This window comes from Pristis pectinata, chromosome 9 (genome assembly GCF_009764475.1).
Source record: "Pristis pectinata isolate sPriPec2 chromosome 9, sPriPec2.1.pri, whole genome shotgun sequence".
NCBI lineage: Eukaryota > Metazoa > Chordata > Chondrichthyes > Rhinopristiformes > Pristidae > Pristis > Pristis pectinata.
In genome coordinates, this window is record NC_067413.1 from 91,032,556 (window position 1) to 91,059,835 (window position 27,280).

Genomic DNA, 27,280 nt, shown 5'->3' on the forward strand with positions numbered 1-27,280 from the left:
AGTCACCTTCAGCTTCCAATGGCTCAGTTCCAAATCTTTTTGCGGACAGTTGGCTTTGGTCATGTGACCCATTCCTCTGGAATCATGAACCATGTTTGCAGTCAGTATCTCTTGCTTATGAACAGCCAACCCCCAATTCTGCTTTGGAGGATTGCATAGATTGGTGAGGGTGGAATGCTAAGTGATGAAAGGAATATGTAAACTCCAAGAATAAGAATCAACTGAGAGGACGATCTTCCTGTGACTGCAGACCAGCTGCTTTGTAATGAAATAGAATCCATTACACTGGACCACGACTATCTTTAATAGCAGATGAGCACAGTCTATTTCTCCTACGTCTGCAGAAATATAGCCAAAGTTGTAAATCCAGGCACACTCTTATCCTGGCTGATGCAATCTGTGGTGAAGTAATACACAGCACGCCTCACAAATGAGGTGTCTTTTACCTGACTGATGTATTAATGAGTGGCCAACAATGAAATTGTCCTGGCGGGGCCCAGGATGGATCCAGAAGTTAGCATGTGAACTTGATCCAGCCGGCCTTATTACAAGAGACTGTAAAGGATCTAGCACCACCTGCTATTTTACGCTCACCTATACCCCTGTTCCACCCAATGCTGTTCAGCTCTGCAGCATTGCACTGGCGAGTTTCAGGAGGCTCTGAATACTCACAATCTCTGTGCTAAATCCCCAAACCATAGGAAGTGGTTAACACATTTAAGTTTGCAACCATCTCTCACGAGACAGCTTCCCAACATGCCAAACATGCCTGGATTAAATGGGAAATCAGATTGTTCGCATCAGGTTTCTAACTTGCCATCTGCTTCAGCAGATTTTACTATTCCTGCCCACTGAAAAATCCACCTGTTCTTTGGATTTAAAATCTGACACTTGAAGACGGAAGATAGCAATCCATTATGCATATTTGTTAAGGAACTGTATCATAGGACCAAATTCTGGGTCTGGAACAGGTAACCCATTGCTGGTGGAGATATTTGGACACTGTGGCAATGGAGGTTTGTACCCTGGGAATGAACTGGTCTGGTCTGGTTCAAACCAAAGAAAGTTGAAGATCTTGTATGCAACAAAAGGAGAAGGCCAGCACATCGGAGAAAATTCATGCTTGTAACTGATGATGGATACTCCATCAGTGACTCAGGCTTTGACTAATGCTTGAGCGGGCTTCATGTTTTTGGTGAGGTCTGGTTTCCTGACTGAAGCCATATTACTTTTTTTATTGTGTAAGCACTCTTCGGTTTTGAAGCAGAGACTTCAAACATGTGTTGCATGCTGAGTGATATCCCTGCTGAGCACCCGGAGGCCTCCATGCATGTGTGTAGCACACGCAATGATGCTGGCATCTGAACCCTTCCCTTGTCTGTTTGTGTGCACGGAACCTCTGAGTGCATTGAGTGATCAATTTTGCACTCTATTCATTTATATCGTGTGAAGAAGAAAAATGAGACTGAATGTCCATGCTAATATATTGTCAGGGACAAGAATTAAGAGATAAAGATGTATCTTGCATACTTACTTACATTATGGTTTTCCTTGAATAATGAGATCTTTCATGTCTGCCCAGAGGGGAGATGAGATTTCTATTTGACTTTTCTTCTCAAGGATGGTCACAGAAGATAGTGCAACACTCTGCTATTAGGACACTGGACAGTCATCCTAAATCATGTGTACAAGTTTCTTAAACTACAACCACCTAACTCACAAGGAAAAGTACTCTCTTTGAGACTCACCCAACTGAACTACTTAAATCACGCAATGCTCACAAACGTATCTTTGTGACAAAGACAGTTCTCCTTCTTATTTGGATTTTTCAACCACAAACTTTTAAGAAAAAAAATGCCACAAGACCAAACTAGAGGCAAAATGCAAGAGCGAGATAGATGACCTCATGGTGACATCATTGTTTTCAATTCCCTCATGGAAATGTGGGTGTCACTGGCAATATCAACATTTAACGTCTGCCTCCACTGTGCCAGATTTGGTATAACTGTGTGGTTCGACAAGCAGTTTAAGATCATTACTGTAGCTCTGGAGTCACATACAGGCCACTCTGGCTCAGGGTGGCAGATTTCCTTTCCTGAATAACAAAAGTGAACCAGATGAATTTTTACAACCATCCATTAGTTTCATGGTAAACACTAATGATGCTTTCTTTTTGTTTCAGATTATTCAATTAACTAAGTCTAAATTCCCCGACTACTGTGGTGAGCTTTCGAGGCACGACTTCTGTCCAATAACTTAACAACTGAATTATTGTCCTCTTAATTACCTTAATAATCATTTAATTATCTGAAATGAAACTATACTGAAGACCATTGTGGGTCATTGGTGATGACCCTCGATATGATGTAGTGTAAGGGTTAAAAGTATGTCTTCAATTAAAATGGAGTTGTCTTCTAACAGTCCTCAGGCGGAACAAGCAGACTCACTTGGAAAGCAAGTACATCATGAGGCCCTGGGTCATGTAGCTGTGAGCCATGCTGTGATGTAGTAAGATAAGGTAAACTTGTTTGTGACAGGAAGGCAATTGACACCAGCCTGGTACCAGGGCCAGTAAACAACTTTGTTTCTGTATTCAGGAGGACAGCTAGTTTCTTAACATAATTTACACAATTAACACGTAAAACTCGGAATGAAGGATTTTTTAAACGATATGAGTGTGAGCTACAAGTGAGTTCACTGGACTTCTCCTCAGACCGGGATCGTGAACGGTGTGAGGACCTTCCAGTTCTCCAGACCATCTTCCGTTGACCATCTCCATTGAGATGGTTTCATCTCTACGGAATGCCTGGCGGGCAGAAGGGCATGAGACTTATTGTTCTATCAATATTTTAGTAACTTGTTGCTTTGTTAATATATCAATAAATTTATTTTAAAAATATAATTTTTTAATAAATTGTAACCATATATTGTTGAAGTATTCTTTCTCTGTTGTTGATCTGGATCCTCATTCTGCTACACTTGAGTAATTTCTTCTCGTTTCAGCCCAAAAGTTTATTTCATCTTTTTTAACTGATTGCTCTTTGTTCTTCTGACTCAGCAGATCTTACCATGGAGGTCTGGCATTTCTCTGGATTTTAAATATGTATTAAAGTATGAACACTGTCTTTAAACAGTCTTGCTTCCTTCAGTTCCTACAGTCAGATTTCACAACAATCTGCCCATCTGAGAAGAAGGGGACTACCACTGTGGAGAGGAGGAGCAGCCAGGCTATTGTGAGTCACTTCACAACACGTCAAGGGCACAATGACCCAAAGTGTTGTAATGACAGCAAAACTATCAGGATTCCCCAACATTACACTGTGAAACTGATGCAGAAGTATGCATATGCACAGTTAAATGCAGGAACACAAAAGCTGCTGTCGTTTTTTCTTCCTGTTTCTCCAGAAGGGACATAGAACATAGAACATTACAGCACAGTACAGGCCCTTCAGCCCACAGTGTTGTGCCGACCTTTTAGCCTACTCTAAGATCAATCTAACCATTCCCTCCCACATACCCCTCCATTTTTCTATCATTCATATGACTATCTAAGAGTCTCTTAAATGTCCCTAATGTATCTGCCTCTACCAGCACCCGTGGTAGCGCATTCCACACACCCACCACTCTCTGTGGAAAAAAACTTATCTTGATACACCCCCTGTACTTTCTTTGCATCACCATAAAATTATGCCCCATCGTGTTAGCCATTTCCATCCGAGGACAAAGTCTCTGGCTGTCCACCTGATCTATGCCTCTTATCATCTTGTACATCTCTATCAGGTCACCTCTCATCCTCCTTTGCTCCAAAGAGAAAAGCCCTAGCTGCTCAAACTATCCTCATAAGGCATGCTCTCCAGTCCAGGTAGCATCCTGGTAAATCTCCTCTTCACCCTTTCTAAAGCTTCCATATCCTTCCTATAGTGAGGCGACCAGAACTGAACACAATATTTGAAGTGTGGTCTAACCAGGGTTTTATAGAGCTGCAACATTACCTTGTGGCTCTTGAACACAATCCCCTGACTCATGGAGGCCAACACGCCATATGCCTTCTTAAGAACCTTATCAACTTGTGCGGCAACTTTGAGGGATCTATGGCCTTGGACTCCAAGATCCCTCTGTTCCTCCACACTGCTAAGGATCCTGCCATTAACCCTGCATTCTGCCTCCAAATTCAACCTTCCAAAGTGAATCACTTCACACTTTTCTGGGTTGAACTCCATCTGCCACTTCTCAGCCCAACTTTGCATCCTATCAATGCCCCGTTGTAACCCTTGACAACCTTCTACATGATCCACAACATCACCAACCTTCGTGTCACCTGCAAACTTACAAACCCACCCTTCCACATCCTCATCCCAGTCATTTATAAAAATCACAAAGAGCTGGGATCACAGAACAGATCCCTGCAGAACACCACTAGTCACTGACCTCCAGGCAGAATATACTCTATCTACAACCACCCTCTACCTTCTATGGGCAAGCCAATTCTGAAACAACACAGCCAATTTTCCCTGGATCCCATGCCTCCCGACCTTCTTACTGAGTCTACCATGGGGAACCTTACCAAACACCTACTAAAGTCCATGTACACAACATCCTCTGCTCCACCCTCATCAATGTGTTTAGTCACATCCTCAAAGAATTCAATCAGGCTCAGGAGGCACGACCTGCCCCTCACAAAGCCATGTTGGTGATCCATAATCAGACTATGCTTCTCCAAATGCTCATAAATCCTGTCCCTATCTTTTCCAATAATTTTCCCACCACTGAAGTAAGACTCACTGGTCTATAATTCCCAGGATTATCCCAACTCCCTTTCTTGAACAAAGGAATAACATTTGCCACCCTCCAATCATCTGATACTGCTCCTGCGGCCAGTGAGGATGCAAAGATCATCGCCAAGGGCTCAGAAATCTCTTTCCTCACTTCCTGCTGTATCCTGGGATATATCCCCTCCAGCTCCGGGGACTTATCTATCCTAATGTTTTCCAAAAGTTTCAGCACATCCTCCTTCTTAACATCAACATGTTCTAGTTTATCAGCCTGTTTTACGATGTCCTCACAAACGTCAAGGTCTCTCTCACAGAATCCTGCTATTAACCCTGAAGCAAAGTATTCATTAAGGGCCTTCCCTACCTCCTCTGACTCAAGGCACATGTTTCCTCCTCTATCCCTAATCAGTCCTACCTTCACTCTAGTCATCCTCCTGTTTTTCACATACCTGTAGAATGCCTTGGGGTTTTCCTTAATCCAACTCACCAGTACCTTCTCATGTCCCCTTCTAGCTCTCCTAAGTCCATTCTTAAGCTTCTTCCTGGCTCCCTTATAACTCTCTAGAGGCCTGTCTGATCCTTGCTTCCTAAATCTTGTAAGCTTCTTTCTTCCTCTTCACTAGATATTCCACATCTCTTGTCAACCATGGTTCCTTCACCCTACCATCCTTTTCCAGCCTCAATGGGACAAACCTATCCAGAACCCCATGAAAGTGATCTTTAAACAACCTCCACATTTCCATTACGCATTTCCCTGAGTACATCTGCTCCCAATTTACACTCCCTGCCTAACAGCATCATAATTCCCCCTCCCCCAATTAAACACTTTCCCATACTGTCTGCTCCTATCCCTCTCTAAGGCAAGGGTAAAGTTCAGGGAATTGTGATCACTGTCTCCGAAATGCTCACCCACTGAGAGTTCTGACGCCTGACCAGGTTCATTGCAGAGTAAGATAAGATATCTTTATCAGTCACATGTACATCGAAACACACAGTGAAATGCATCTTTCGCGTAGAGTGTTCTGGGGGCAGCCCGCAAGTGTTGCCATGCTTCTGGCACCAACCTAGCATGCCCACAACTTCATAACCTGTACATCTTTGGAATGTGGAAGGAGACCGGAATACCCAGAGGAAACCCATGCAGACACGGGGGGAACGTACAAACTCCTTACAGACAACAGCCAGAATTGAACCCGGGTTGCTGGTGCTGTAATAGCGTTACGCTATCCGCTACCAGATATGCAAGCCTCTCTGGCATAATCTTCAGGGATCAGTAATCAGATGAGACCTTCCAACATTTATAAACTTCTTTCACAGTAAATACCTTGAAAATGTTGCACTTTATTGTTTGAGGTGTGAGGAGTGTACAGTTGCTGCTAAGCAAATTCTGTGCTTTTTGGAAAGTAATTTTATATGCATCTGCCTCTTATTTAGCTGCCTCTAATAGATATTTCAAAATATACCAAACTCTCTTTTTCAAGGTAAATAGCACAACTGTTTACAGGTGTGAAATCTCTGTGTAAATGCAGATGCTTTCTATGCTAGTTGGATATGATGCTTTTCCATTCACTTCAATGGAGAGGAAGCCTTTTTAGTACACTGCTGATCCGACCAGGTGCTCCTTTTCTAAACATTCATTGTCTAGCTTGGCTCCACAATAAAACTGCAGAATGGTCCTGCATTGTAGCAAACACCTTATCTACTGAATGAGCAAGCTGGCCATGGAGGTTGATTGTTCACCACCATTAATACAGAAAAGAGCTTGTCATCAACACTGTTCATGTCTCTCCTCAGGAAATCAATTGGGTATTGTGTTCATGTCACATACTCTAAGTAAAAACTGGTTTCATTGTACATTTGATGATACAATTATTATTCATATCATCTTCCTCTTAGCTGAATATCACAAACAGTTTGGACTGGAATGGATTCATCTGATGCAAGAGTACTGCTCTCTTCATCAGAGGCATATGATTTAAAATTAGGCTGATTTACTTAGAACTTTCACAGCAGACATGAACTGGCTCTGCCACATAATGACAATGATATCAATTAACAGTCAAATGATTAGCTCTAACTCTGCAGCTGAAATATATTACTGCCTCAAATTAAAATCATCTCAAAACATTTTTCCATCAAGCTCCAGAATGCTAAATCTTTCAATGTTCTTGGCATTTTTGAACAAAAGCTTTGTCACCACACTGAATCTTGTGCACACTGTCAAACTTTTACATTTTAATAAACATTAAATATGCTTAAATATATCATTGTTGAATTCAATAATTTACTTTTCCCAGGCTCAGTAGTAAACTCAGTAGGCATGAAACATATAACTATTTTGCAATCAGCATTTTTTATTAAATCACTCCCATATAACATTCCCCTCTGGTCATAAAAGTGATAGAATAGTAATTTTCATTTAAAGTGGTTTGTAGCTGTGTACATCATGAGGAACTAATTATTCCCTTATGGAAAGCCAAGATGCACTAGAAACAAATAACGATGTTTTCTTTAAACTGACATTTTAAGTTCCATAAAATTGGACAATTTCAGTGATAAGTTCTAATATTTTGAGTAAATTCTTTGCTGCTGAAACACTAAACAGAAGTTTTGAAAAAGACCAGGCAGTGAGAATTCTTTGAGAATAATGAAATGGCTCAGGCTGAAATTTCAGTCCATTTTCTGGGCAAATTGATCCATCTTCCTATAAGGCACAGTTATGGGAATTTGCATGACGACTTAACTGGATGGAGGTTCTTCTTTTCAAGATATGGGACATAAATGGCCTTCGATATTCAAGACCTTTTTTTTAAACTCATAACTTTTGGACAAAATCATATCTTAGTGTAATAATGCCAGATAAATGAAAACTGAATGAATGAGCATAAAGAGAGGAATATTTCCTTTAAAGCAGTTTTGCAAGCATTCCATATGGAAGGTATTGCCATGCCATTTTAGAAATTATTAAATATTCCCTAGCTTACTAGTTGTTGATGTGGTAAGATAAGATATGAATGCTCTCATTGCCACTAAACTTTTTCCTTGGAATTGTGTCATCACCTTGAATATATATTTTTAAAAAATGGTGGTTGCAAAAGTTTTAGCATGTCGATACAAGATTTAAAATATACAGTACAACAATTCACATTTCTTTGAAATATCATACCTTAAGAGTGTCTCCTTGTGCTAAGTGGAATGTTCTGGCTGAAATATTAATTCCTTTTCCCGCTTGCACCTGTATGCTGTACACACACTCGTGGTTGTTTTCGTAGTTCAAAGGATAGTTGGGAGAAAGCAGGATTCCCTCGTTGCTTGTTATGGATGTTCCACATTCAGCTGTAGTTAGAAGAATTAGTGTTTTAAATATAACAACTCTGGGCAAAAAGCAAGTGTTTTCATATATTTACAGCATTGTGGTCACTGAATACTAGGAAGTACTTTGGTAGCACATTAAAAAATGTACTAAGTGACATCATCAGTTTAAAATGTAAGGCGATTAATAATCTGCACTATCTTAGAACTGCAGAAGTTATTTACTCTTAAGTGTAGCACTGAAAAACAGGCTCATGCAAACCTTCAGCAAAGATTGCCACTCCAAGTAAAGAACAAAAGACGAGATTTATCCACAATGGACTGTGTATAATGGGGTTTTAATTGAGGAAATAAAAAAAATGTGCACTTGAAATACAAATAGCTATTTGTTGTACACTACTCTAGTTAAATGCATTTTAAGTACACTTGAAGAGTTCAATCAGTACATGTGTTTCTGTTTGTCCTGTTCCCCTCTCTCTTTTAATATGTTAGATGAAACCTACCTCCTTGTCCAATTTTTTAAATCACCCTTCCTAATATCTCTTTATCTGGTCTTGTGTGAAGTTTTATTCAAAAATACTCCTGTGGAGCTACCTGAGATTATTTTATGAAATTAAAGATGCCTCATAAATTAAAGTTGTTCTCACAGCATGCTAGAAAGTTGAATTCCGTACGTAAAGTTCAATAATATGAGCCTGATGGTTATGTGAACATTTTGAACAAAAAAGTGCAAGATATTGATCTGAAACAACCCAGATGATGCCTCATCTGCTATTTCCAACATTTTCTGCTTTTATTTCAGATTTCCAGCATTCAAGGAATATTAGTTTTTTTTTCTTTTCCAGTGCAAGGATGTTGAGTGCTTGGAACTGAAGTGGCTATTACACAATGAAGTCCCTCTGTGTTACTTCAGTGGAACTGAATATATGAGTTGAGCACAATCCACACATGGATTGCATATTTTTAGCATTTGCAACCAATGACAAATTTCTCTTGCAGATATAAGATTTAGACATTACTGCCTATACATTGGATTGTACAGCATTTTTTTGTTGGCATTGTGTGCTCTGAAATTGATTTTACCCTCACTGAATTGGATAAACAATAGTTTTTCGTCAAATCATGACTTTCTCAAATTTAGACTAGGCATTTCTGGTCAGGACACACATTGATGCATCTGGCCTCGACACAGCATTAGATAGTCATGCTAAGATACCACACGTTCAGCACCACACCTTTGACCCTCCACTAATCAATACTAAAGACCCCATATCGACTGCACATGACAGTCACACAAAAGAATAGGAGCAGAACCCACTGAAATCCCCCGTGCATCATGCATTCATTTGATAGACTCATATTCCAGTGCTCAAAATATTAGAGCAGTATTTTTTTCTTGCCTCATTATTACCTGCAGCATTTTTATTTTGTGCACTTCCATGCATCAACCTGTGATGCCAACCCCAACAATAATCACGTGACCTTGGGCCACTTGTAGCAGGGGACTCCAAGAAAATAGGCAATTGGGTGGAGTATGGCCAAACACACAGCAGATTTCTTTGTCTGCCCTCCTCCCACATCCTCCCTAGCCTCCATGTTAGTGTCGTATGTGGCTGCCAGGGGGAGAAGTCCTTTAAGATTTGACAACCTTCCCTATGATCACCTTGGCAATGACACAGCAGCGGTTGACTTTTCATGCAGGCCCCGTCAGCCTCTGCTCAGTTGAAGACTCTCCACTTCTTTTAAGGTAGGAAATATGACAGCATGCTCTCAATTTTGTATTTTTTTGTAGGTGGGACACTGGCACTTGGATTTTATGCGATAATATTTAAAACAAAGGAATGGATCCAATGTAATTTCCAGGCATGAATTTAAAGTGGCAAACACCCTTAAAAGTGTAGAAGGGAAGCTTGCCAGTCTAACAGATCAACACTAAACGACCTGAAACACTCGTCATTCAGACCCCCACACCACTCACAAACAACATCAGTGTTACGAACAGCAATATTAAGAGTCAGTGATAGATTCAAGGCCAGCTCTGGTTCTGTTTTGCATGTCTCTCATATCGAGATTCAGAATATGATGAATTTTTAGTGGTTTGTCCAAACTTTGCTGATAACATATAACTGAAAAATATGATAAGCAGTGAGGAGGACAGCTGTAAACCAGGAGGATAAAACATGGAATACAGGCAGTGTGAGGTTTTATAAGTTACACATTTTGGATTCTATTGCAAAATAAAATGATTTTGCTTTCCATTAAATTGCACCAACGCAAGATGCAAACTCTGGCAATCAGGATCGGAACGGGTTGCATACAAACAGATTGTGTGTTACTGTGATAGAATAAAAGACCAAATATCTTGAAACCAAACAACAGAACATGCCTAAAGTCTATACTTGATTCAAAAGTGCCAACAGAACCTTCTAGAAATCCACCAATAGGTTTTTGTATTGTCACTAAAGGGATAATATTACAAAGCAGTCTAACTGTGAGAACAAGGTTAATGTTTGAAGTCAATGATCTTTCATCGGAATAAATCATCAACCTGAAATAATAACCTTGTTTCTCTCTCCACAGAAGATGTCAGGTGTGCAAAGAATTTCTAGCATTTTGTGCTTCATCTGCAGAACTTAAATTCAATTAATTAAATAGCTTGGAGTAAATGGTCAGTACTAGTAACAGTGATATTAGTAAAACATGAAACTACCAGATTGTTGTGAAATCCCATTTGATTCACTAATACACTTTAGGGAAGGAAATGTCTTCCTCCCTGGGCTGGACATGATGCCACTCCATACCCAGTGTCACCCAATTTAGTTTTACTATCATCTGAAATAGCCGAGCAAGTCACTCAGTTGTGCCAAACCATCAAAATATTACATTGTAACAACTTCACAAGACCTACAACTTTTCACAATCAATCATTTAAAGTAAGCTCACAAGAAAAAAATAACCTATTACTGAGACGTATCAAATGCTACTCAAGCCCCAACAAAATATTGAGTGAGATGGTAAAGTTAGGAAAGAAAAGAGCACGATCACTGGAGGTAGTTCTGAGCCTTGGAATAATCAGAGAGCAAAACTCTCCATTACGTTTGTTGGGACTTAAGTCAATCATTTAAATAAAGATATGTAACCTGAAAACAAATTATTTATTCAATGCTCTTTGAAAGTTATTATCCACATTTCACTATATATTTCAAATAGTGTTTGGATGATATTGTCAAATTCAACAGTGTTAACTGATGTTGTTGGAATGGAAGAATGAAGGGTGACCACACAATCAAAACTGGACATTCAACAGACTTAATGGACAAAAATCTTTGCAGATGGGATGACAAGTTGCTCAGGTATCGGTTGTAGTTTCTTTCCCCTTTCAGCCCTGATCGCACTTGACATAGACATTTTCAAGGAACTACCATTAGCTGTGTATCCAACAGACTATTTTACGTAGATGTGTTTCAAGTCAGGTACGATCACATCCTTGATTTTCAGCCATGCAGACTTGTTTACTGCAGGACTCATTGAATTGTGATTCCGAGCAAAAATTCTGTTTTTATTTCTTCACACCTAAGAAGTGAGCTGAACATTAAAACTTAAACTGTTCCTCGACTAAAGAGTGACTGCATTGAAAAGTACTTCATTGGTCATGAAGTGATTTGAGACAAAATGAAAATGTGAAATACATTGTATGAACACTAAGTAGAAAGGAAAAATGTTGAAAATATTCAGCAAAGTTAACATTTCAGGTTGATGTCCTTTCATGAGAATTGTGAAAAATTAGAAATGAAACAAGTTTTAAGTTGCAAACAAAAGGATGAGGAGTGGAGGGAAGAAATGGAGAGGCTGGTGATAGGATGGAAACCAGAAGAGATTATTGGGAGACACAAGTAGTGGTGGTGCAAGTAAATTTCGGTAAAACCACATCGGGATCAAGTGCCAAAGGAGGAGAAAAATGAAACCTGAAATACCAGAAGTGAAAAAAAAATGAATGCTGGAAATGTGAGATAGAAGACTAGAATGGCTGGTTATTTGAAAATGCTGATTCTGTCTTATACATTGATTCCAAAAGACTGTAACGTGCCAAGTCGAAAGATGAAGTACTGTTTCTTGACCTTGCATCGCAATATGCTTGAGATAATTCTGTGACTTTGGACTGATGGTTACGAGGTCTCCAGTGCTGGAATTTTTCTCAAGTCATATCTGGGCTGCTTGTAATCTAGCTGATCGATTTAACTTCTATGATTAGTCAGCAATATCACTGTCATATAACATAACTAAAAGGATAGTGGAGACCAAGCTAACTGGAGATGGGTTTTCCTTCATCTTGTAACTCTGATGACTGCAGAGTGGAGAATATAAGTTACGTTGTTCAACAGTTTGTAAATGTTTTAATGAATTGTTCCTATCTTCTAGTTTGAAAATTTCTCTCAACAACTTTCATTGCTTTTGTTAATTTTTTAAATGCCTGATTGTCAGAGACATTCAACAACAGCTTTAGCTGTTTCTCCTTGTTGACTTAAATGAAAGCTCTGCTCTCAGACTTCTGTTATTGCCTCTTTAGGACATTCTGGAGCAAGCAATAGGCAGAGACCCATTATCCCATTGTTGGGTGTGTTGCGATGATTGTCCACAATTGGCTAGTATGCCAATCATCCGGTGGAAGGCCTGATTCATTTATGAGAAAAAGCTGTCAATACATCGGGAACATAAGAGTTGCTAGATAAAGAAAGACTCACTTTAGTTTTCTATCATCCTGCTAATATGTCAATGGCATAGTTGACTAATCATAGAAACCAAGTCTATCAGCTTGATTACAATAAGTGTAGACTTAAAAATATTCTAGTAGCAGAGAGCTCTATGATCCATCAGACCAAAGTCACCTCTTCATTCCAAGCATTTTGCACTTAACAGCTGTTGTGTCCTTTCTGGGACTTCTACAGTATGTCACCTAAGGCCAACTTGCTGTCAAAACTTGGTGGGCTGACTTGAGGGTGTGGAAGACCAGCGGGAACAGCCCTTCAGATCCAAACCGGTAAGTGAGGATGGGCAGGGAGTATTAACAGTAATTCTGAATTGGATGAGTCTTAGAAGATGCACCCAAATCTTTTCAACATTTCTGGCGGGAGGGAGAGTGAAGAGCTGTGCAGTAGGACAGTGACCAAAACTGCAACTAAGCATCTTAAGAAGGCATTTAATAGTGGGAAAGGACTTCAACACAGAAATTTAAGAAAATAAAGGCAACATATTCTAAGGTTCTGGAACAGCTCACAGAGATAGATTGAAGCAAGGGGCATGAATAAGCAGCAAATAACTAATTCAAGCAGTGGATCTCTGACAAGGTTAGTAAAGGCAAAAGGTGAGAAAATCTAGCAGCAACAATGAAGAAGGTGAAGGACTGTCCTGGACAGAAGTTATAAGATTGACCAAATGGCCTTCCTCATCCTCATTTATCTTGTGTCTTGTTAAGCATGCCAACTAAACTAATGCTACAGCTATTCTTGCTAATTCTTCAAACCAAAATTTGCGGGTATTTGTAAAGCTCCAAACTTTCTAATAAGAAAACAGAATTTCTCAAAGTACAGCTTTGATTAATCAATAACTCCTTTAATTGCTTTGTTAAAAAAATTACCATGAAGAATCCAGGATTCAAAAACAATTGCAAAATTCTGGGAAAAAAAAATAATCTATCTCCCTCTTCAGAAGGGGTGGGATAGCTTACTTATTTCTGATAAGTAAGCTTTGGGACTTGTTTTGTTTCTATCTCTTATCAGGATCTCAGTTGAGGAACGAGGGGTTGTTCACTTTTGAGCAATGGAGATTGAAAGGATATTTGAAAGAGGTGTACAGGATTATTTCAGGTTAGATAAGGTAGCCATAAAGTAGTCGTTTTCTGTTGCTAAAAGGACGAGGACTGGGACACAAATTTATAGTTTTGGGTATGCTCAGAAAGACAACGTCTCAATCCAAACCCAAATCTGTCCGGATGGGTAGAGAGAGAAAGGAAGTCAATGAAAATTAATCAGACTGTTTCAAAATGAGCAGTTGAATTAAGATGTCAATTTTATGCTGTGTGATCAAAATGAATAGTATTTTTGAGTATAGCTACTTGGTGATTCACTACTTTGATTTTAATTTTATTTTCATTGTTGACTATTAATCATAATTTCAATCTGTCAGCTCATAGCATTGTATCTAATTGTTCAATTTTCCTCCTTTTTGCAGAACTTATGCTTCTGTGGTATTGAATTGAATTTCATACTGCAAAAAAGAATATGATAGCTCATGTGGTCCAAAGGTCTTTTTCCCCTTATCTGTCAAATAAGACGGGAATAGAACTATGAATATGAATTAAGAGATGGTTCTAGAAGGTATACAAATCCAACATAAAAACTGCAGAATGCAAGCACAAACAGGAAATAGAAAACAACGTGAAAAGTACTACATTCCATCAGGTAAATGTCTGAAATAATAAAGATAACTGCCCAAAGATGTCATAGAATTTAGAATGTAAAGTCTCTCTCTTACATTGAGCCTTTGATTGTAGGACTAATGCAATGGCTACCTATTAATAATCACTTGAACGTGCTCCAACTAGTTCAATCGTTGACCTGAGATAAGCTGTTGCTTTGTTCACTCTACGAGTGCAATCTGGATGCAAGGGGGTTACACTAAATATACTCACTTGTTGTCAACCTCTCTGCTTTGAGTACTTGTGCACATAAGACACTGATCTTGCCAAACATCTGGTTTTAACAAGCTACCGATATAGACAAGCTGGATTTCAGCCAGAGAATAGACGGGGCTTAGAGGCATAGATAGGATAGATAGTAGGAAACTTTTCCCCAGAGCAGAGGGGCAAAACTAAAGGACAAAGGATTAGAGTGTGGGGCAAGAGGTTCTTTTGAGGATCTAAGGAAGAACTTTTTCACCCAGAGGGAGGTTAGAATCTGAAATGCACTGCCTCAATGGGTGGTGAAGGCAGGTATTATTTAAAATTATCTAGATGAACCCTTGAATTGCCAAGGTATGGAAGGTAACAGACCAAATGCTGATGGTCAGCATGGACAAGGTGAGTGGAAGTGCCTGTTTCTGTATTTTATGACTCTACAAGAGTTTTGACCAAATCTTCAAATAGAAGTGTGAAGAAGTCAAAGCTCTTGGTTTAATTTTTAAAAGAAAGAAGTTTTTAATTAAAATGTATGTGTCATATTCGAAAAGTAATTAAGACTCTGACGTGTCCAAAACATGTGAATTAAGGAAGCCACTCTGTTATCACATTTGTCACAGTAAGGAGATATATCAGAATAAAAATGGGATAATTTATCTTTAGACAAGTGAACTCTATGGACCACTTTAAATTGAAGGAGAGAATGACAAGCACATAATGACGAAGTATTAACCAATTTGAAAATTTCATTCCAACTTTTCTCAGAAATTGACATCTGCAAATCTTGTTCCTAAGTGTCTTTAATTTTATCCAGTGGCACCTTACTCATTCCTAGTAATATGTCATAAATATTAGATATTAAATATTGGACAGAGGTTTTTCATACTTTTTCTGTACTTTTCAAAATAAATTTTAAACTTAATCCTTTGACTGCGCTATTTGGGATTGCTGGAGAAAAATATATAACTTTGAAGGCTTCTGATTTACATATTCTGGCTTTTATTTCTCTTATAGCCAAGAGAGCTGTATTGCTTAAATGGAAGGAAGTTACTCCGCCTACTCATGTTCAATGGTTACAGGATGTTATGTCATAGTTGAATCTAGAGAAGGTTTGCTGTTCAGTTTCTGAACCTAACCTAGACTTCCAAACCTTGTGGGGACCTTTTTTGAATTATTTTCAAAATCTCTGATTTGGGCACTAAATCACAGATATTGTCTGACACGGTTATGTTTTAAAAAGTTTTTCCTTGTTGTTTTTTCCATCTACCAGCTTTGGGTTTTGGTAGTGGAAGTAGATTTTTTTTATAATAAAATATTTCAATTTTTTCTTCCTTTATTAACTAACTACTATATGTGATTATTGATTTAGAGTATTGTAGTCGAAGTATGATTTAATACAACGTATTCAGTAGTATTTTTATTCTCTTTCTTGATGCATGTACTCTATTTTTTTCATGGATTTAATAAAAATATTGTAAAAAGAAAAATAATTAAATGCAAGGTTGGATGTGTATAATTAAAATATTCAGGTATTTTATTTAGAGCTATATATTAGCATTTAGCATAGTTGATGAAATTACTAAAGATACTTAAGATAAATTAATGGTTTTACTGAAATATTGATCTTGATGTCAAAATATTACATTGGGGTGATTAGAAAACTAATCAACTGAAAGTTACAACCACTATTCTTGACACTAACAGTTCAAGAGTTAAAATACATGGAATGATACTGAACTGTAACTAAAATCGAGCATGAAGAGTTGGAGTACAGAATCCATTCTGGCTGCAATCAGCAACCTGACTGAAAATTTTGCTGAGCATTCCACCTGCTTTAAGAACATTTTGGTTTCCATAGTTTCTCCTCAAACTCATTTTCATACGCTGAAAACAAAGACCTGAATCGCATTAGTTTTTATGGGGCAATTTTATCGGGAACAACCAGTAAGTTGCAGTATAAGCGACAGCATGTCCCAGACATCCATGTCCGCACATTCTGATGCTGATATATCTAAAATGCTGAATGTCAGATTTCAGTGACACTTCCTCATCGTACTCAGCTGAGGAGCCAGATACACTTCATCTCTACCTTTTCAGCTTTACGTATTTAACACAGCCCCATTGATTTGAATGGGATCACTAACCTTGATTAAAAACCTAAGTAATGATCTTTCTTTTTTAAAAATAAAATTATTTTATCAATTTACATATGATTTTTAATAGGTTTAGAATAGAATTTTTATAGGTTAGAATAGAATTTTTGTTTTTAAATTGCTTAAGTATAATTCAACTTCTACTAAATGTCTCTTCTGACCATTGGATGCATACTCCAACTATTTTATGCTCGTTTTTAGTCACAGTTTAGTATCATTCTGTATATTTTAACTCTAGAATTGTTCATGCCCAGCACATCACGGAAACCAGCCTCCCCTCCATGGACTCTGTCTTCACTTCTCACTGCCTCGATAAGGCAGCCAACATATTCAAGGACCCCACCCACCCTCGGCATTCTCTCTTCTCCCCCTCCCATCGGGCAAAAGATACAAAAGCCTGAAAGCATGTTTCACCAGGCTCAAGGACAGCTCTATCCTGCTGTTATAAGACTATTGAACGGTCCAGTTGTATGATAAGATGGACTCTTGACCTCACAATCTACTTTGTCATGGCTTTGCACCTTATTGTCTGCTTGCATTGCACTTCCCTGTAGCTGTGACACTTTACTCTGTATTCTGTTTCTGCTTTTACCCTGTACTACCGCAATGCACTGTGTAATGAATTGATCTGTACGAACAGCATGCAAGTCAAGTTTTTCACTGTACCTCAGTACAAGTGACAATAATAAACCAATACCAATGTCGAGAATAATGTATAGAATCAATGGAAAGGCCTTTCAAAAGCATAACCCATCAGAAGGCCATCATAGTAGTCTGGGAATTGAGCCTCAGGCTGTAGAGACCTCCAGGACATAAGGAGCCATGTGATCAGAAAAGGAAAGTATGGGCATTCCACAGGAGTCAAATATGAGACATGAACCTAGTTAAGTATGATCTAATCCATTATCAGCTGTGAACTAATGCAACTGGGGAATGTTCTCAATCAATTTTTAAAATGTAACTTTAATAATTTAGAAAAAAATTAAGGGTGGTAACACTGTAGTTTGATAAACAAAGATAAAAATAGATTTATAAGCAACTTTACTCATGATGCTAATCTACCACATGTAAGTAATCTGATTTTTGGAGATATGCATGATTATTTGTTGCTTCTATTGTGGTACAGTAGTCAGTTCTTAGTGAGTTAGAAAAACACCTAAAAGTTTTTAATAGGATATTTTGTTGCTCTTGTGCCCAAAATAACTATTTTAATTTATAGAGCCTGTACCAATGTCACGCAAACAAACATAATTAGCAGTGAATAAGGGTGTGTGGTGAGCTTTTTGGTGGTTCTGGCTTCTTGTACAATGTTTGTGCTTTCACAGAAAGTTTGTGGTGGTTGCAACTTATACTTAAAATTCCATAAAATTTTGCTGATTGTGTGCAGAAGAGACTACAAAAACAGCACAACCGTGCAGAAACCTGATCCTGTTGTCCTTATATATGAATAAAATATAAACAAAGATCTTTTGCTTTTGCAAGTGCTTTGAATATTTTCAGTATTTTTGCACGAGCTCAGCAACAATCAAGGCCTTTATAAACAGGGAGTTACTTTTCTACTGGTGCACTAAACTTAATTGTTTTCATTACTTCCATGAAGAAACCAGGCTTCTGCAATCAATTACATTTATATTGCTTTTTCTCCTGGCATTTCCCTTGTTCTTTCTTTTCTTGAAGGCATTGACTTCCCTGCTCCAGTAAAGATTTAGCAGCAGTAATTATCCTACAGCATCTCACTACGTAATCTTCACTCAAGTTTAAGTCTGAACTGCAAGTGTTTGCTGACTACTCAACCTTGAAGGAATACTGCCACGTCAAATTTTGATATCCACAAATGTGCACGTCCAATTGATACTGCTGCAAAAGGACTTAAGGATCCTGTATGCAATTGTATCACTTTTACTACCACCACAATTCAAGGAACACCTCTTTAAATTTTGAGATACTGCAGCTAGAGAATGCAGCAAATTTCCAATTCATGCACTGGTTTGTGCATTAAGGACTTCCAAGGCAATACATATCAAGCTGCAAATACAGAATGAAACTCTTTCTCCTCCATCCCAAAATGCATTGTCATTTCAATTTTATAACAGCACACTTTGTAACACTAATATGATTTTTTAAAATGTCTCTTATCAGGCATTTTGATGTCTTATCAAAATACATTAAAAAGGTAAATTGGTCTTTTAAGGACAGGAGATTTTGTTTGGATTCTGCAGGATTTGCTTTCACACCCATCAGGCTAAAAGTAAAATATGATAACGTCACCTGATTCAGAATTTTTCAAATGGTCTGAATAGAACATTACACTGTGACCAGATAATAAAATGCTTACTCCATCCATGAGAAAGACTTTTATAAATCCTGATAATGTGTGGAAGGATGTCAGTATCACTTTCATCAATATACTTTGACCAACTAAATTCATTAGACTGTACTAATTAATTCTTAAATTTTATACATTATATTTTCTTAATCTGGAATATTCAGAATTTGACTGTTTCTGAAATCAAGACATTTTTTAGCAAGCATTTTATTAAAAGCTTTTGCTTTCATATGACCTTGCTTGGTTCATTGTTTTTATTCTCAACTCCATGGCCCATTCCCCAGATGAAGCATGCAGTTTTTCCCCATTAATTGTTTTCTCAGCACAAAATCTTTAATTATAAGCATTATTATTCTAGCTTCTGGCTATTGGATTTCAGACGTTAATCAATTCCTATTTAATCCACATTCAACTACATGGCATGGAAATTGCTAAAATTCAGTCAATAATTGGAACATAAGTCAGCCAATGACAGGACATCTAATTCCATCCCACTCAAACATCAGTGATGTCATTTCCACTGAATCCAGAATGAACATTGCTGTGACTAAACACTTCATTGTCATGCGCATGCTATTAACTGCAACTGCATAAACAACAATTACATGTACAAGCAAACAAAAGCAGCTGACCACGTACCCACACACCTTGGCAGAGGTGCACTCCACACACGACGACCACCTCCAAGGCACGTGATCTGGAATGCCCCTTCAAGGCGGTAACCAGGAGTACAGGAAAATGTTAACGAGTCGCCAATACCAAAGGATGTTCCCATACGTTTGCCAAATGTTGGATTGCCCGGGTCCTCGCAGGGTTCCAAGTTGTATTCTGGCAATATTACCACAGAAATATGTAAGGCATTAAAAAAGGTTCTCAAAGAAGAGAGTTCTTCATAAATGTAAACATCTATTACTCGACTGGACTTAAATAATAAAAGTAGAAAATACTGGAAGTGTCTTGTTAGGATTGAACTCTGCTAAGAAATTGACTCACAACTGCAACAAAGTCAAGTAAGGAAGGCAGGAACACTAGCTAGAGGGTACAAATTTAAATATTCAAACTACTTACCAACATTTATTTTCATTTTAAATCTACAGTGATCTGTTATGATTTACTTCACATCCATGCTATCTATTGATTGTTTTCATTTTCAACAATTCACATTTGCTGATTGTTGCTGCCCAAGTTGCTATAAGTTGCTCTCCATTGTTGCTGTAGTTGGTGCCCAAGGCTTGAATTTTTCAGTTTAACCAATGAAAATTCCTCAAGGCTTATTTGGTAAAATTGTTTCTCTCCACCTGTCAACCACTTTACATTTTCCAACACCTTGCATTAAGAATGCCAGGTGCGCATTTCACAATGTGTATATGGATAACTAGTTAATCCTACTTGTTTAAGGGATGATCTGGTCAATGAGATGTCAATGCTGATCTGGTAGCTTGTGGCAAATTGTAATATGTTAACACTACTATGAGTAGGTATGTTGTCATTAACAAATTTAACTTGGCTGCAATTCACTGAGGACAAAGCTGGTGTATCTTTTGATTGAACCTTTTTATTAACAATTAAAAATACTAACTTTTTTAAGCCAAACACCAGCAACCGCTAAACTAATTAAAATCAAAAACTGAAAAAATCAAGCCCTACCCAGGCCAATGTCCTTACCTGAAAATGTAATATTAAATCCTTCATATGATATCGAAAAGTCTGAAATGAAGCGGAGCTGAGCCTTAAAATTTCCATAGAGACCAGCATTAATTGGTGCAAGCAGTTCCGAGCCTGTCAGCCGTGCAAGTGGCTGAGTAAAGCTGCCATTTTCTGTGATGAGGAAATAGTCATGATGATCCTCCAAATGAAAGGTGTGAAAGGTGAATTGAACACCTGCAAAAAAAACAAAAGGTTAAAGTCACAACACTTTACAGTCATCTAGGAATCACTGTTACATTTCCTTTCACTCATCCAAAATAAAGACTCCTCACTGGAAGATTATTCTTCATTGCAACAAACTCTATTGCCTAAATGCTTTGGATTTACACAATGGATAATGAATTAATTAGTTATAATTGATATAGCAATTTATTTACAATGAAAGATTGCAGAACAGGCCTTTAAAACCATAATAAGTGAATAACTTACGTGTATTTTAACTGTCATTTACAGGCCGGGTTAGCTGTCACTGTGTGTTTGTTGATTCTGATGAATTCATGAACATTATGCAAGTGCATGTTTGGAGAAATAGTCCTACCTGAACAATGCCTTCCAGCTTTTATCTTCTACATGCATGACTTCTTTGCTAACATTACTGAACATCATACTTGTAATTCAAAAGTATACATTTAGTGATTCTGAGATGAAGCAGTGTAAAGCAATAGTGGTATGATTCTGCGAGATCAGTCAAAAATATAATTAATGTCACAATGGCAATGCACTGTGGAGTAATCTTGCAGAATGTGCTCCTCTTTGTTCGATATTGAACAATGTGCATATTGTCTGACACTTTCCCAATGTCGATGTAATGTAATGATACAGAGGAATTTGCAGGTGGCTAAAATGTTGTATTATCCAACAGTATGACGAGTGTGAATCTGGCAACTTGCAGAAAAGCCATCTTGATCTTCTACATCTACCTGTTTAAAAATGTATAATCTGAGGATGGATATAAATTATTAGATAAGATGAGATTTCTTTATTAGTCACATGTACATCGAAACACACAGTGAAATGCATCTTTTGCATAGAGTATTCTGGGGGCAGCCCGCAAGTGTCGCCACGCTTCCGGCACCCACATAGCATGCCCACAACTTCCTAACCCATATGTCTTTGGAATGTGGGAGGAAACTGGAGCACCCAGAGGAAACCCACGCAGAGAGGGGAAGAACGTACAAAATCCTTACCAACAGCGGCCGGAATTGAACCCAGGTCGCTGGCACTGCAATGGTGTTACACTAACCACTACACTACCGTGCCTGCTGTACACTACCGTGCCGACCTTCAATAGTTCCTTGTATTGATAGATGATGGCCATAACCTTATTAGATAACTGAGTTGTCTTGAAGGGCCAAGGTGGTGACTCCTGTTCCAAATTCAAATGCTCCTATTTATGATTGATTGGTGCAACTTTGCATGTGTAGCTGGTGAAAGTATTGCTGAACTTCGTCATGACTAACCTTATATTATTTCAGGGTGTAAAAAAAATCATATTTTTCTAGTGCAATTTCTTCACAGAATGGAAGCTTAAAATTCTGACACCGATGAAACTCCACATGGGAAAAGAAAAGACTGGCGAAGGACAGAGGGACATTTTGAATTGTCTAATCTGAATAAATCCATCGCCCAAAAACAAGCATCAGAAACAAGCATTCCATCCGCCATCACCCACATACCTATCCACCTGGGTTCCTTCTCCCTTGGCCTACCCCCATCTGGTTCTATCTGCCCTTTATCTTTCCCTTATCTGGTTCTTTTTTTATCACCTTTCAGACTCTGTCTTTCCCTTCCCCCACCTGGCTCCATCTGCCTGTTTATTCCTTATCTGTTTCCACATCACCCACTGTCTCAAACTCCCCCTCCCCCACCTGGCTCCATCTGCCTTTCACCCCCCCCCCCCCCCACCTCACCTGGTTCCACCTATCACCTACCAGCACTCATCTCACCCCTCCCTCTCATCTCCTGATACTGGCTCCCTTCCCTCTCCACTCTCAGTGAGGCAGGGACTCGACTCGAAACACTGACCATTGCTTTGCCTCTGCAGACCCTCTAAGTTCCTCCAGCAATTTGTTTTTTTGCTCCAGATTCCAGCATCTGCAATCTCTTGTGCCTTCAATAAAAACTCTTGCATTTGAGAAAAACTTGTCAACTGATCCCCAGAATTCAATATATTCAGTTTAACAAATAAGTAACTGGCACAGAATTTTAAATGTAATTTTAAAGCAGAGTGAAGGAACAGAAAGATCTTATGGTTCACCTGCTCTAGGGTCACAAGGCTCTTTAAAAAGCATACATGACTATAAAATAAGTATGCTCAGTTTTAACTAATAAAGTCAATTGCAGAAATTTGTTTGTGTGTGTGTATATATATATATATATATATATATATATATATATATATATATCCTTATGGCATAAAGGAACCAGGTCACAGAGCAATGCCATTCTGCACTTTATTTTCCTGTAACCTATACTCCCTCAAATGCCTATCAATCACCCACCCCTCCCAATTTTCCTACCAACCATCTACTACAGGGGTAATTTACAATATGCAATTAACCTACCAGGCAGCATGGCTTTGGAATGTGAGTGGAAATTGGAGTACTGGGAAAATCATGCAAGGTCACAGGGAGAACATGCAAGGTCCCCACAGACAGCAGTGAAGGACAGGATCAAACATTGGAACAGTGTGGCAGCGGCACTACCTGTTGTGGCACTGTACAGTCTTCCACACAAGACATGAAGAGCTCAAATGAAGTGAATGTGTTTACTCAAGAGCTTTTAGCAGAACTTTCCACAAAACAATGTTTAAAATTAGTTGGGCCCACTTTGGAAATATCTTCACTCTCACAGGTTTCTTTGCTATTCTTTGGATAGGCACGGTTGTGTAGCGGTTAGTGCAACATTATTACAGCACCAGCGATCCAGGTTCAATTCCGGCCGCTGTCTGTAAGGAGTTTGTTACGTTCTCCCCATGTCTGCGTGGGTTTCCTCTGGGTGCTCTGGTTTCCTCCCACATTCCAAAGACGTACGGGTTAGGAAGTTGTGGGCATGCTATGTTGGGGCCGGAAGCGTGGTGACACTTGCGGGCTGCCCCCAGAACACTCTATGCAAAAGATGCATTTCACTGTGTGTTTCGATGTACATGTGACTAATAAAGATATCATCTTATCTTAAATTGCTTTCTTGAATTAGATAACTTGCATTAGTTATGACGCTGCCCTGTTTTAATTGTCTCTCTTCCAATTTCCCTTCCAAATTGGACAGGATTTAACCAAGTTTTTTTTTAAATGTTATTTACAGCACGGTAACAGGCCCTTCAGGCCCAACGAGTCCACACCGCCCATTTTAAACCCAAATTAACCTACTGGTACATCTTTGCAATGTGGGAGGAAACTGGAGCACCCAGAGGAAACCCACGCAGACACGGGATAACGTACAAACTCCTTACAGACAGCGACGGAAATCGAACCCCAATTTTTGGCGCTGTAATAGTGTCGCGCTAACATCTACGCTACCGTGCCACCCTTATGAGTTATGAGTCTTCTATTTATAAATATTTCAGCCAGATTTAAACATTGTGGAGCGTGGCACTGTCCAACAGCTGAAGAGAAATGCTGCAAGTTGATGCTTCACAGTGATGTTTGATTTACCTTCCATAACCTATTTCTCAAATGTCTCTTTTATCTGGCAAGCTCCTTTGAAGCAAAGCAGTAAGGAGAAGTAAAAGGGTGTTCTGCTCCATTGCACTTCATGGATTCTACAAAATGAAAGAATCTAAATCGGGGACCAATATCTGATACAACTTTGTCAGAAAATCCATATGTGAGAAAGATGCACCTGCTGTGGTGTACCTACATGCTTCATATCTGACCACTTTCAATGGATGTCAATTAATACTTAGAGGGTGTCCACTTGTTTTAACGAGTGTAATGGAATACACTCCATTTGCCTTGTTGAGTATAGCTCCAACAGCTCTCAAAAAGCTTAATACCATCTAGGATTAAGCAGCCACTTGATTGGTACCCCATCAACATTCATCCCTTCCACCAATGGCACGCAGTGTCTAAGATGTATCCCATCATGTGCTGTAGTGACCCACTCAGGCTTTTCTAACAGCATCTCTGAAACCTATGTCCACTACCACCACCTGCAAGTTTCCATCTAAGTCAGACACCGCCATGTTCTGGAAATGTATTGCCAGTCCTTCATCGTCTCTGGGTCTAAATCCTGGAACTCACCATCCTACAGCACAGTGGGAGTAGTTTTACCAGACAGACTGAGCAGTTCAAGAAAGTAACATACTACCTCCTTCTCAAGGGCAATTAGAGATGGGCAATAAATGCTCAGATATCAAAAAAAAAGGAATAAAAAGAAACAATACCCATCTGCTGGAATGGTTTTGTAAGCCATATCCAATTTGGAGCATTACTTTTGGAGGGTGTGTCCCGCAATCCTAGTATAGTGTGCGTCCAATAACCAGACAGTCTGTGTCTTTTTTTACTGCCAGACCAATAGATAAATCTTCTAGCCATTGTCTTCATGTTTATTATATCAAAGTCTTCAATCATGGAGTTTTCTTACAATCTTTCTTTGCATTTTCTTTAGGTTACACTGCTCTTTGTCCTCATTTTATACACGGTGGGTTGGTGCACTACTCATTGAAGTCATGATGAAGCTATTCATGTCTTCACTCAGACTACATCTGAATCTGTCCATCCATCTAATGTAAATGGATTTACTTCAAAGATGAATCTTTCTAGGTAGCTCTGGATAGTGCAACTGCTGTGACTGCTCTGGCAGGGTAATCATCTGCTGCAAGTAAAGTAAACATTTTGCTTTCGAATTTGTGGCTTCTTTATAGGGTGGTCTTGCAGGGTAGTCTTATAGACTAGTCTTGCCAGGTATCTTTGGCTCACAATGGCAGCACCAAAGATGCAGAAGAACACTATTCTTTTGTCTCAGTATGACAGATAATATGAGATTCAGCAAAATGTTACAATGAGTAAACAATTGTATTGAGACTAAAGGATGTCACCAACATAAGACAAAGACAAAACCAAGGAAATATGGTAAAACCTTTATACATCATCTGTTAGACAGGCACCATGCTTTAGAAAAGATCTCAAGACTGCAGAAAAGGTGTAGAGAAATTTACTGGGATTGACAAAGGATTTCAAGACCTTTTCTACTTAACGCAGAGGAGATTAAGGAAGATATAATAGAGACATTAAAAATCATGGCAGGTTTTAGTGGAGTAACAAAAAGGAAAAACTATATTCACTGGTAGGTGAGTTGGTAATGAGATGTCACATTTAAAATCATTGGAAAAGGAACAGAAGGAAGGTGAAAATTTTATTTTAATATATTGAGTTATAATCTTTCTTGTGGGACAATGGAAACAGATTTAGCAGTAATATTCAAAACACTGGACACTCAGAAAGCAAACATTTGCACGATAAAGGGGGTTAAAATATTTGCAGGGGAACTGGATAAATTTAATAACATTTTCAAAGATCCAGCACAGGCAAAACAAGGTGAATTTCCTTTATCTGGGCGATATGATTCCAGAATTCTATTGTAGTTTGTTTAATTTCTTTATAATGGGAAGGTTATAGAGTACATTGCATGAACAGTGCATAGATTTAAGTTAAGTGATGCACATTTCTTGTGTTCTGCTTGTTTGTTGACATGTTCTACACCTAACCACTTTCCACGATTATGGATGGCCGCATAATTAATTGTGATGTTAGAGGTGCTCAGAATGTCACTTGCCTGCATCTGTGACAATTATCGATGAGTTTGCATCAAAGCCCAAGGTCTCAGGTACTGTCTTTAATGCTTTCTGTCATCTGTGGAAGACTGTGGTTCAATTCCAGTCACCACTGATGGAAAACATTCCTTCAAGAAAGCTACTGATTTGTGTGAGTGCAAAACTATAGACCAATTAGGTTAAAAAAAACCTCCTTCATGTTTGCTTTTCACAGTTCTACAATCAAGTGTAGGTTGGTTATGATGGCATCTTGAAGGTTAGAGCATCAATTACTGATAACATTATTTGGAAAATTCAAGTAACCTGTTCCTATGTCGATGTGACCACACTAGGTTACAGCAATTTCATGTTCACAAAGGTGCATGGCAATGCACACAACTGTTGCTCTATTATTTTATTATTCAAATTCACGGAAAGGAAAGTTATGTCTCAATCTGGTTCTTTCAGTTAAACAATCGCTTTAACTGTTTGGCCACCAAGTTCTGAATTATGACTAAGTAGTAATGTAAATGTGCTTATTGGATGCATTCTTGCATGGAGAATGGAATCCAAAAATGTGTTTTC

At 38.6% G+C, this 27,280-nt stretch overlaps 1 protein-coding gene across 1 annotated transcript in view; it reads right to left on the reverse strand.

Annotated features, from left to right (window-relative positions):
- csmd3b (CUB and Sushi multiple domains 3b) overlaps positions 1-27,280 on the reverse strand; it is a 1,392,611-nt gene that overhangs the window by 325,672 nt on the left and 1,039,659 nt on the right. Inside the window, 3 exon segments of the mRNA XM_052022622.1 lie at positions 7,939-8,108; positions 19,876-20,064; positions 20,902-21,117. Coding sequence (XP_051878582.1) covers positions 7,939-8,108; positions 19,876-20,064; positions 20,902-21,117 — 575 coding nt within the window.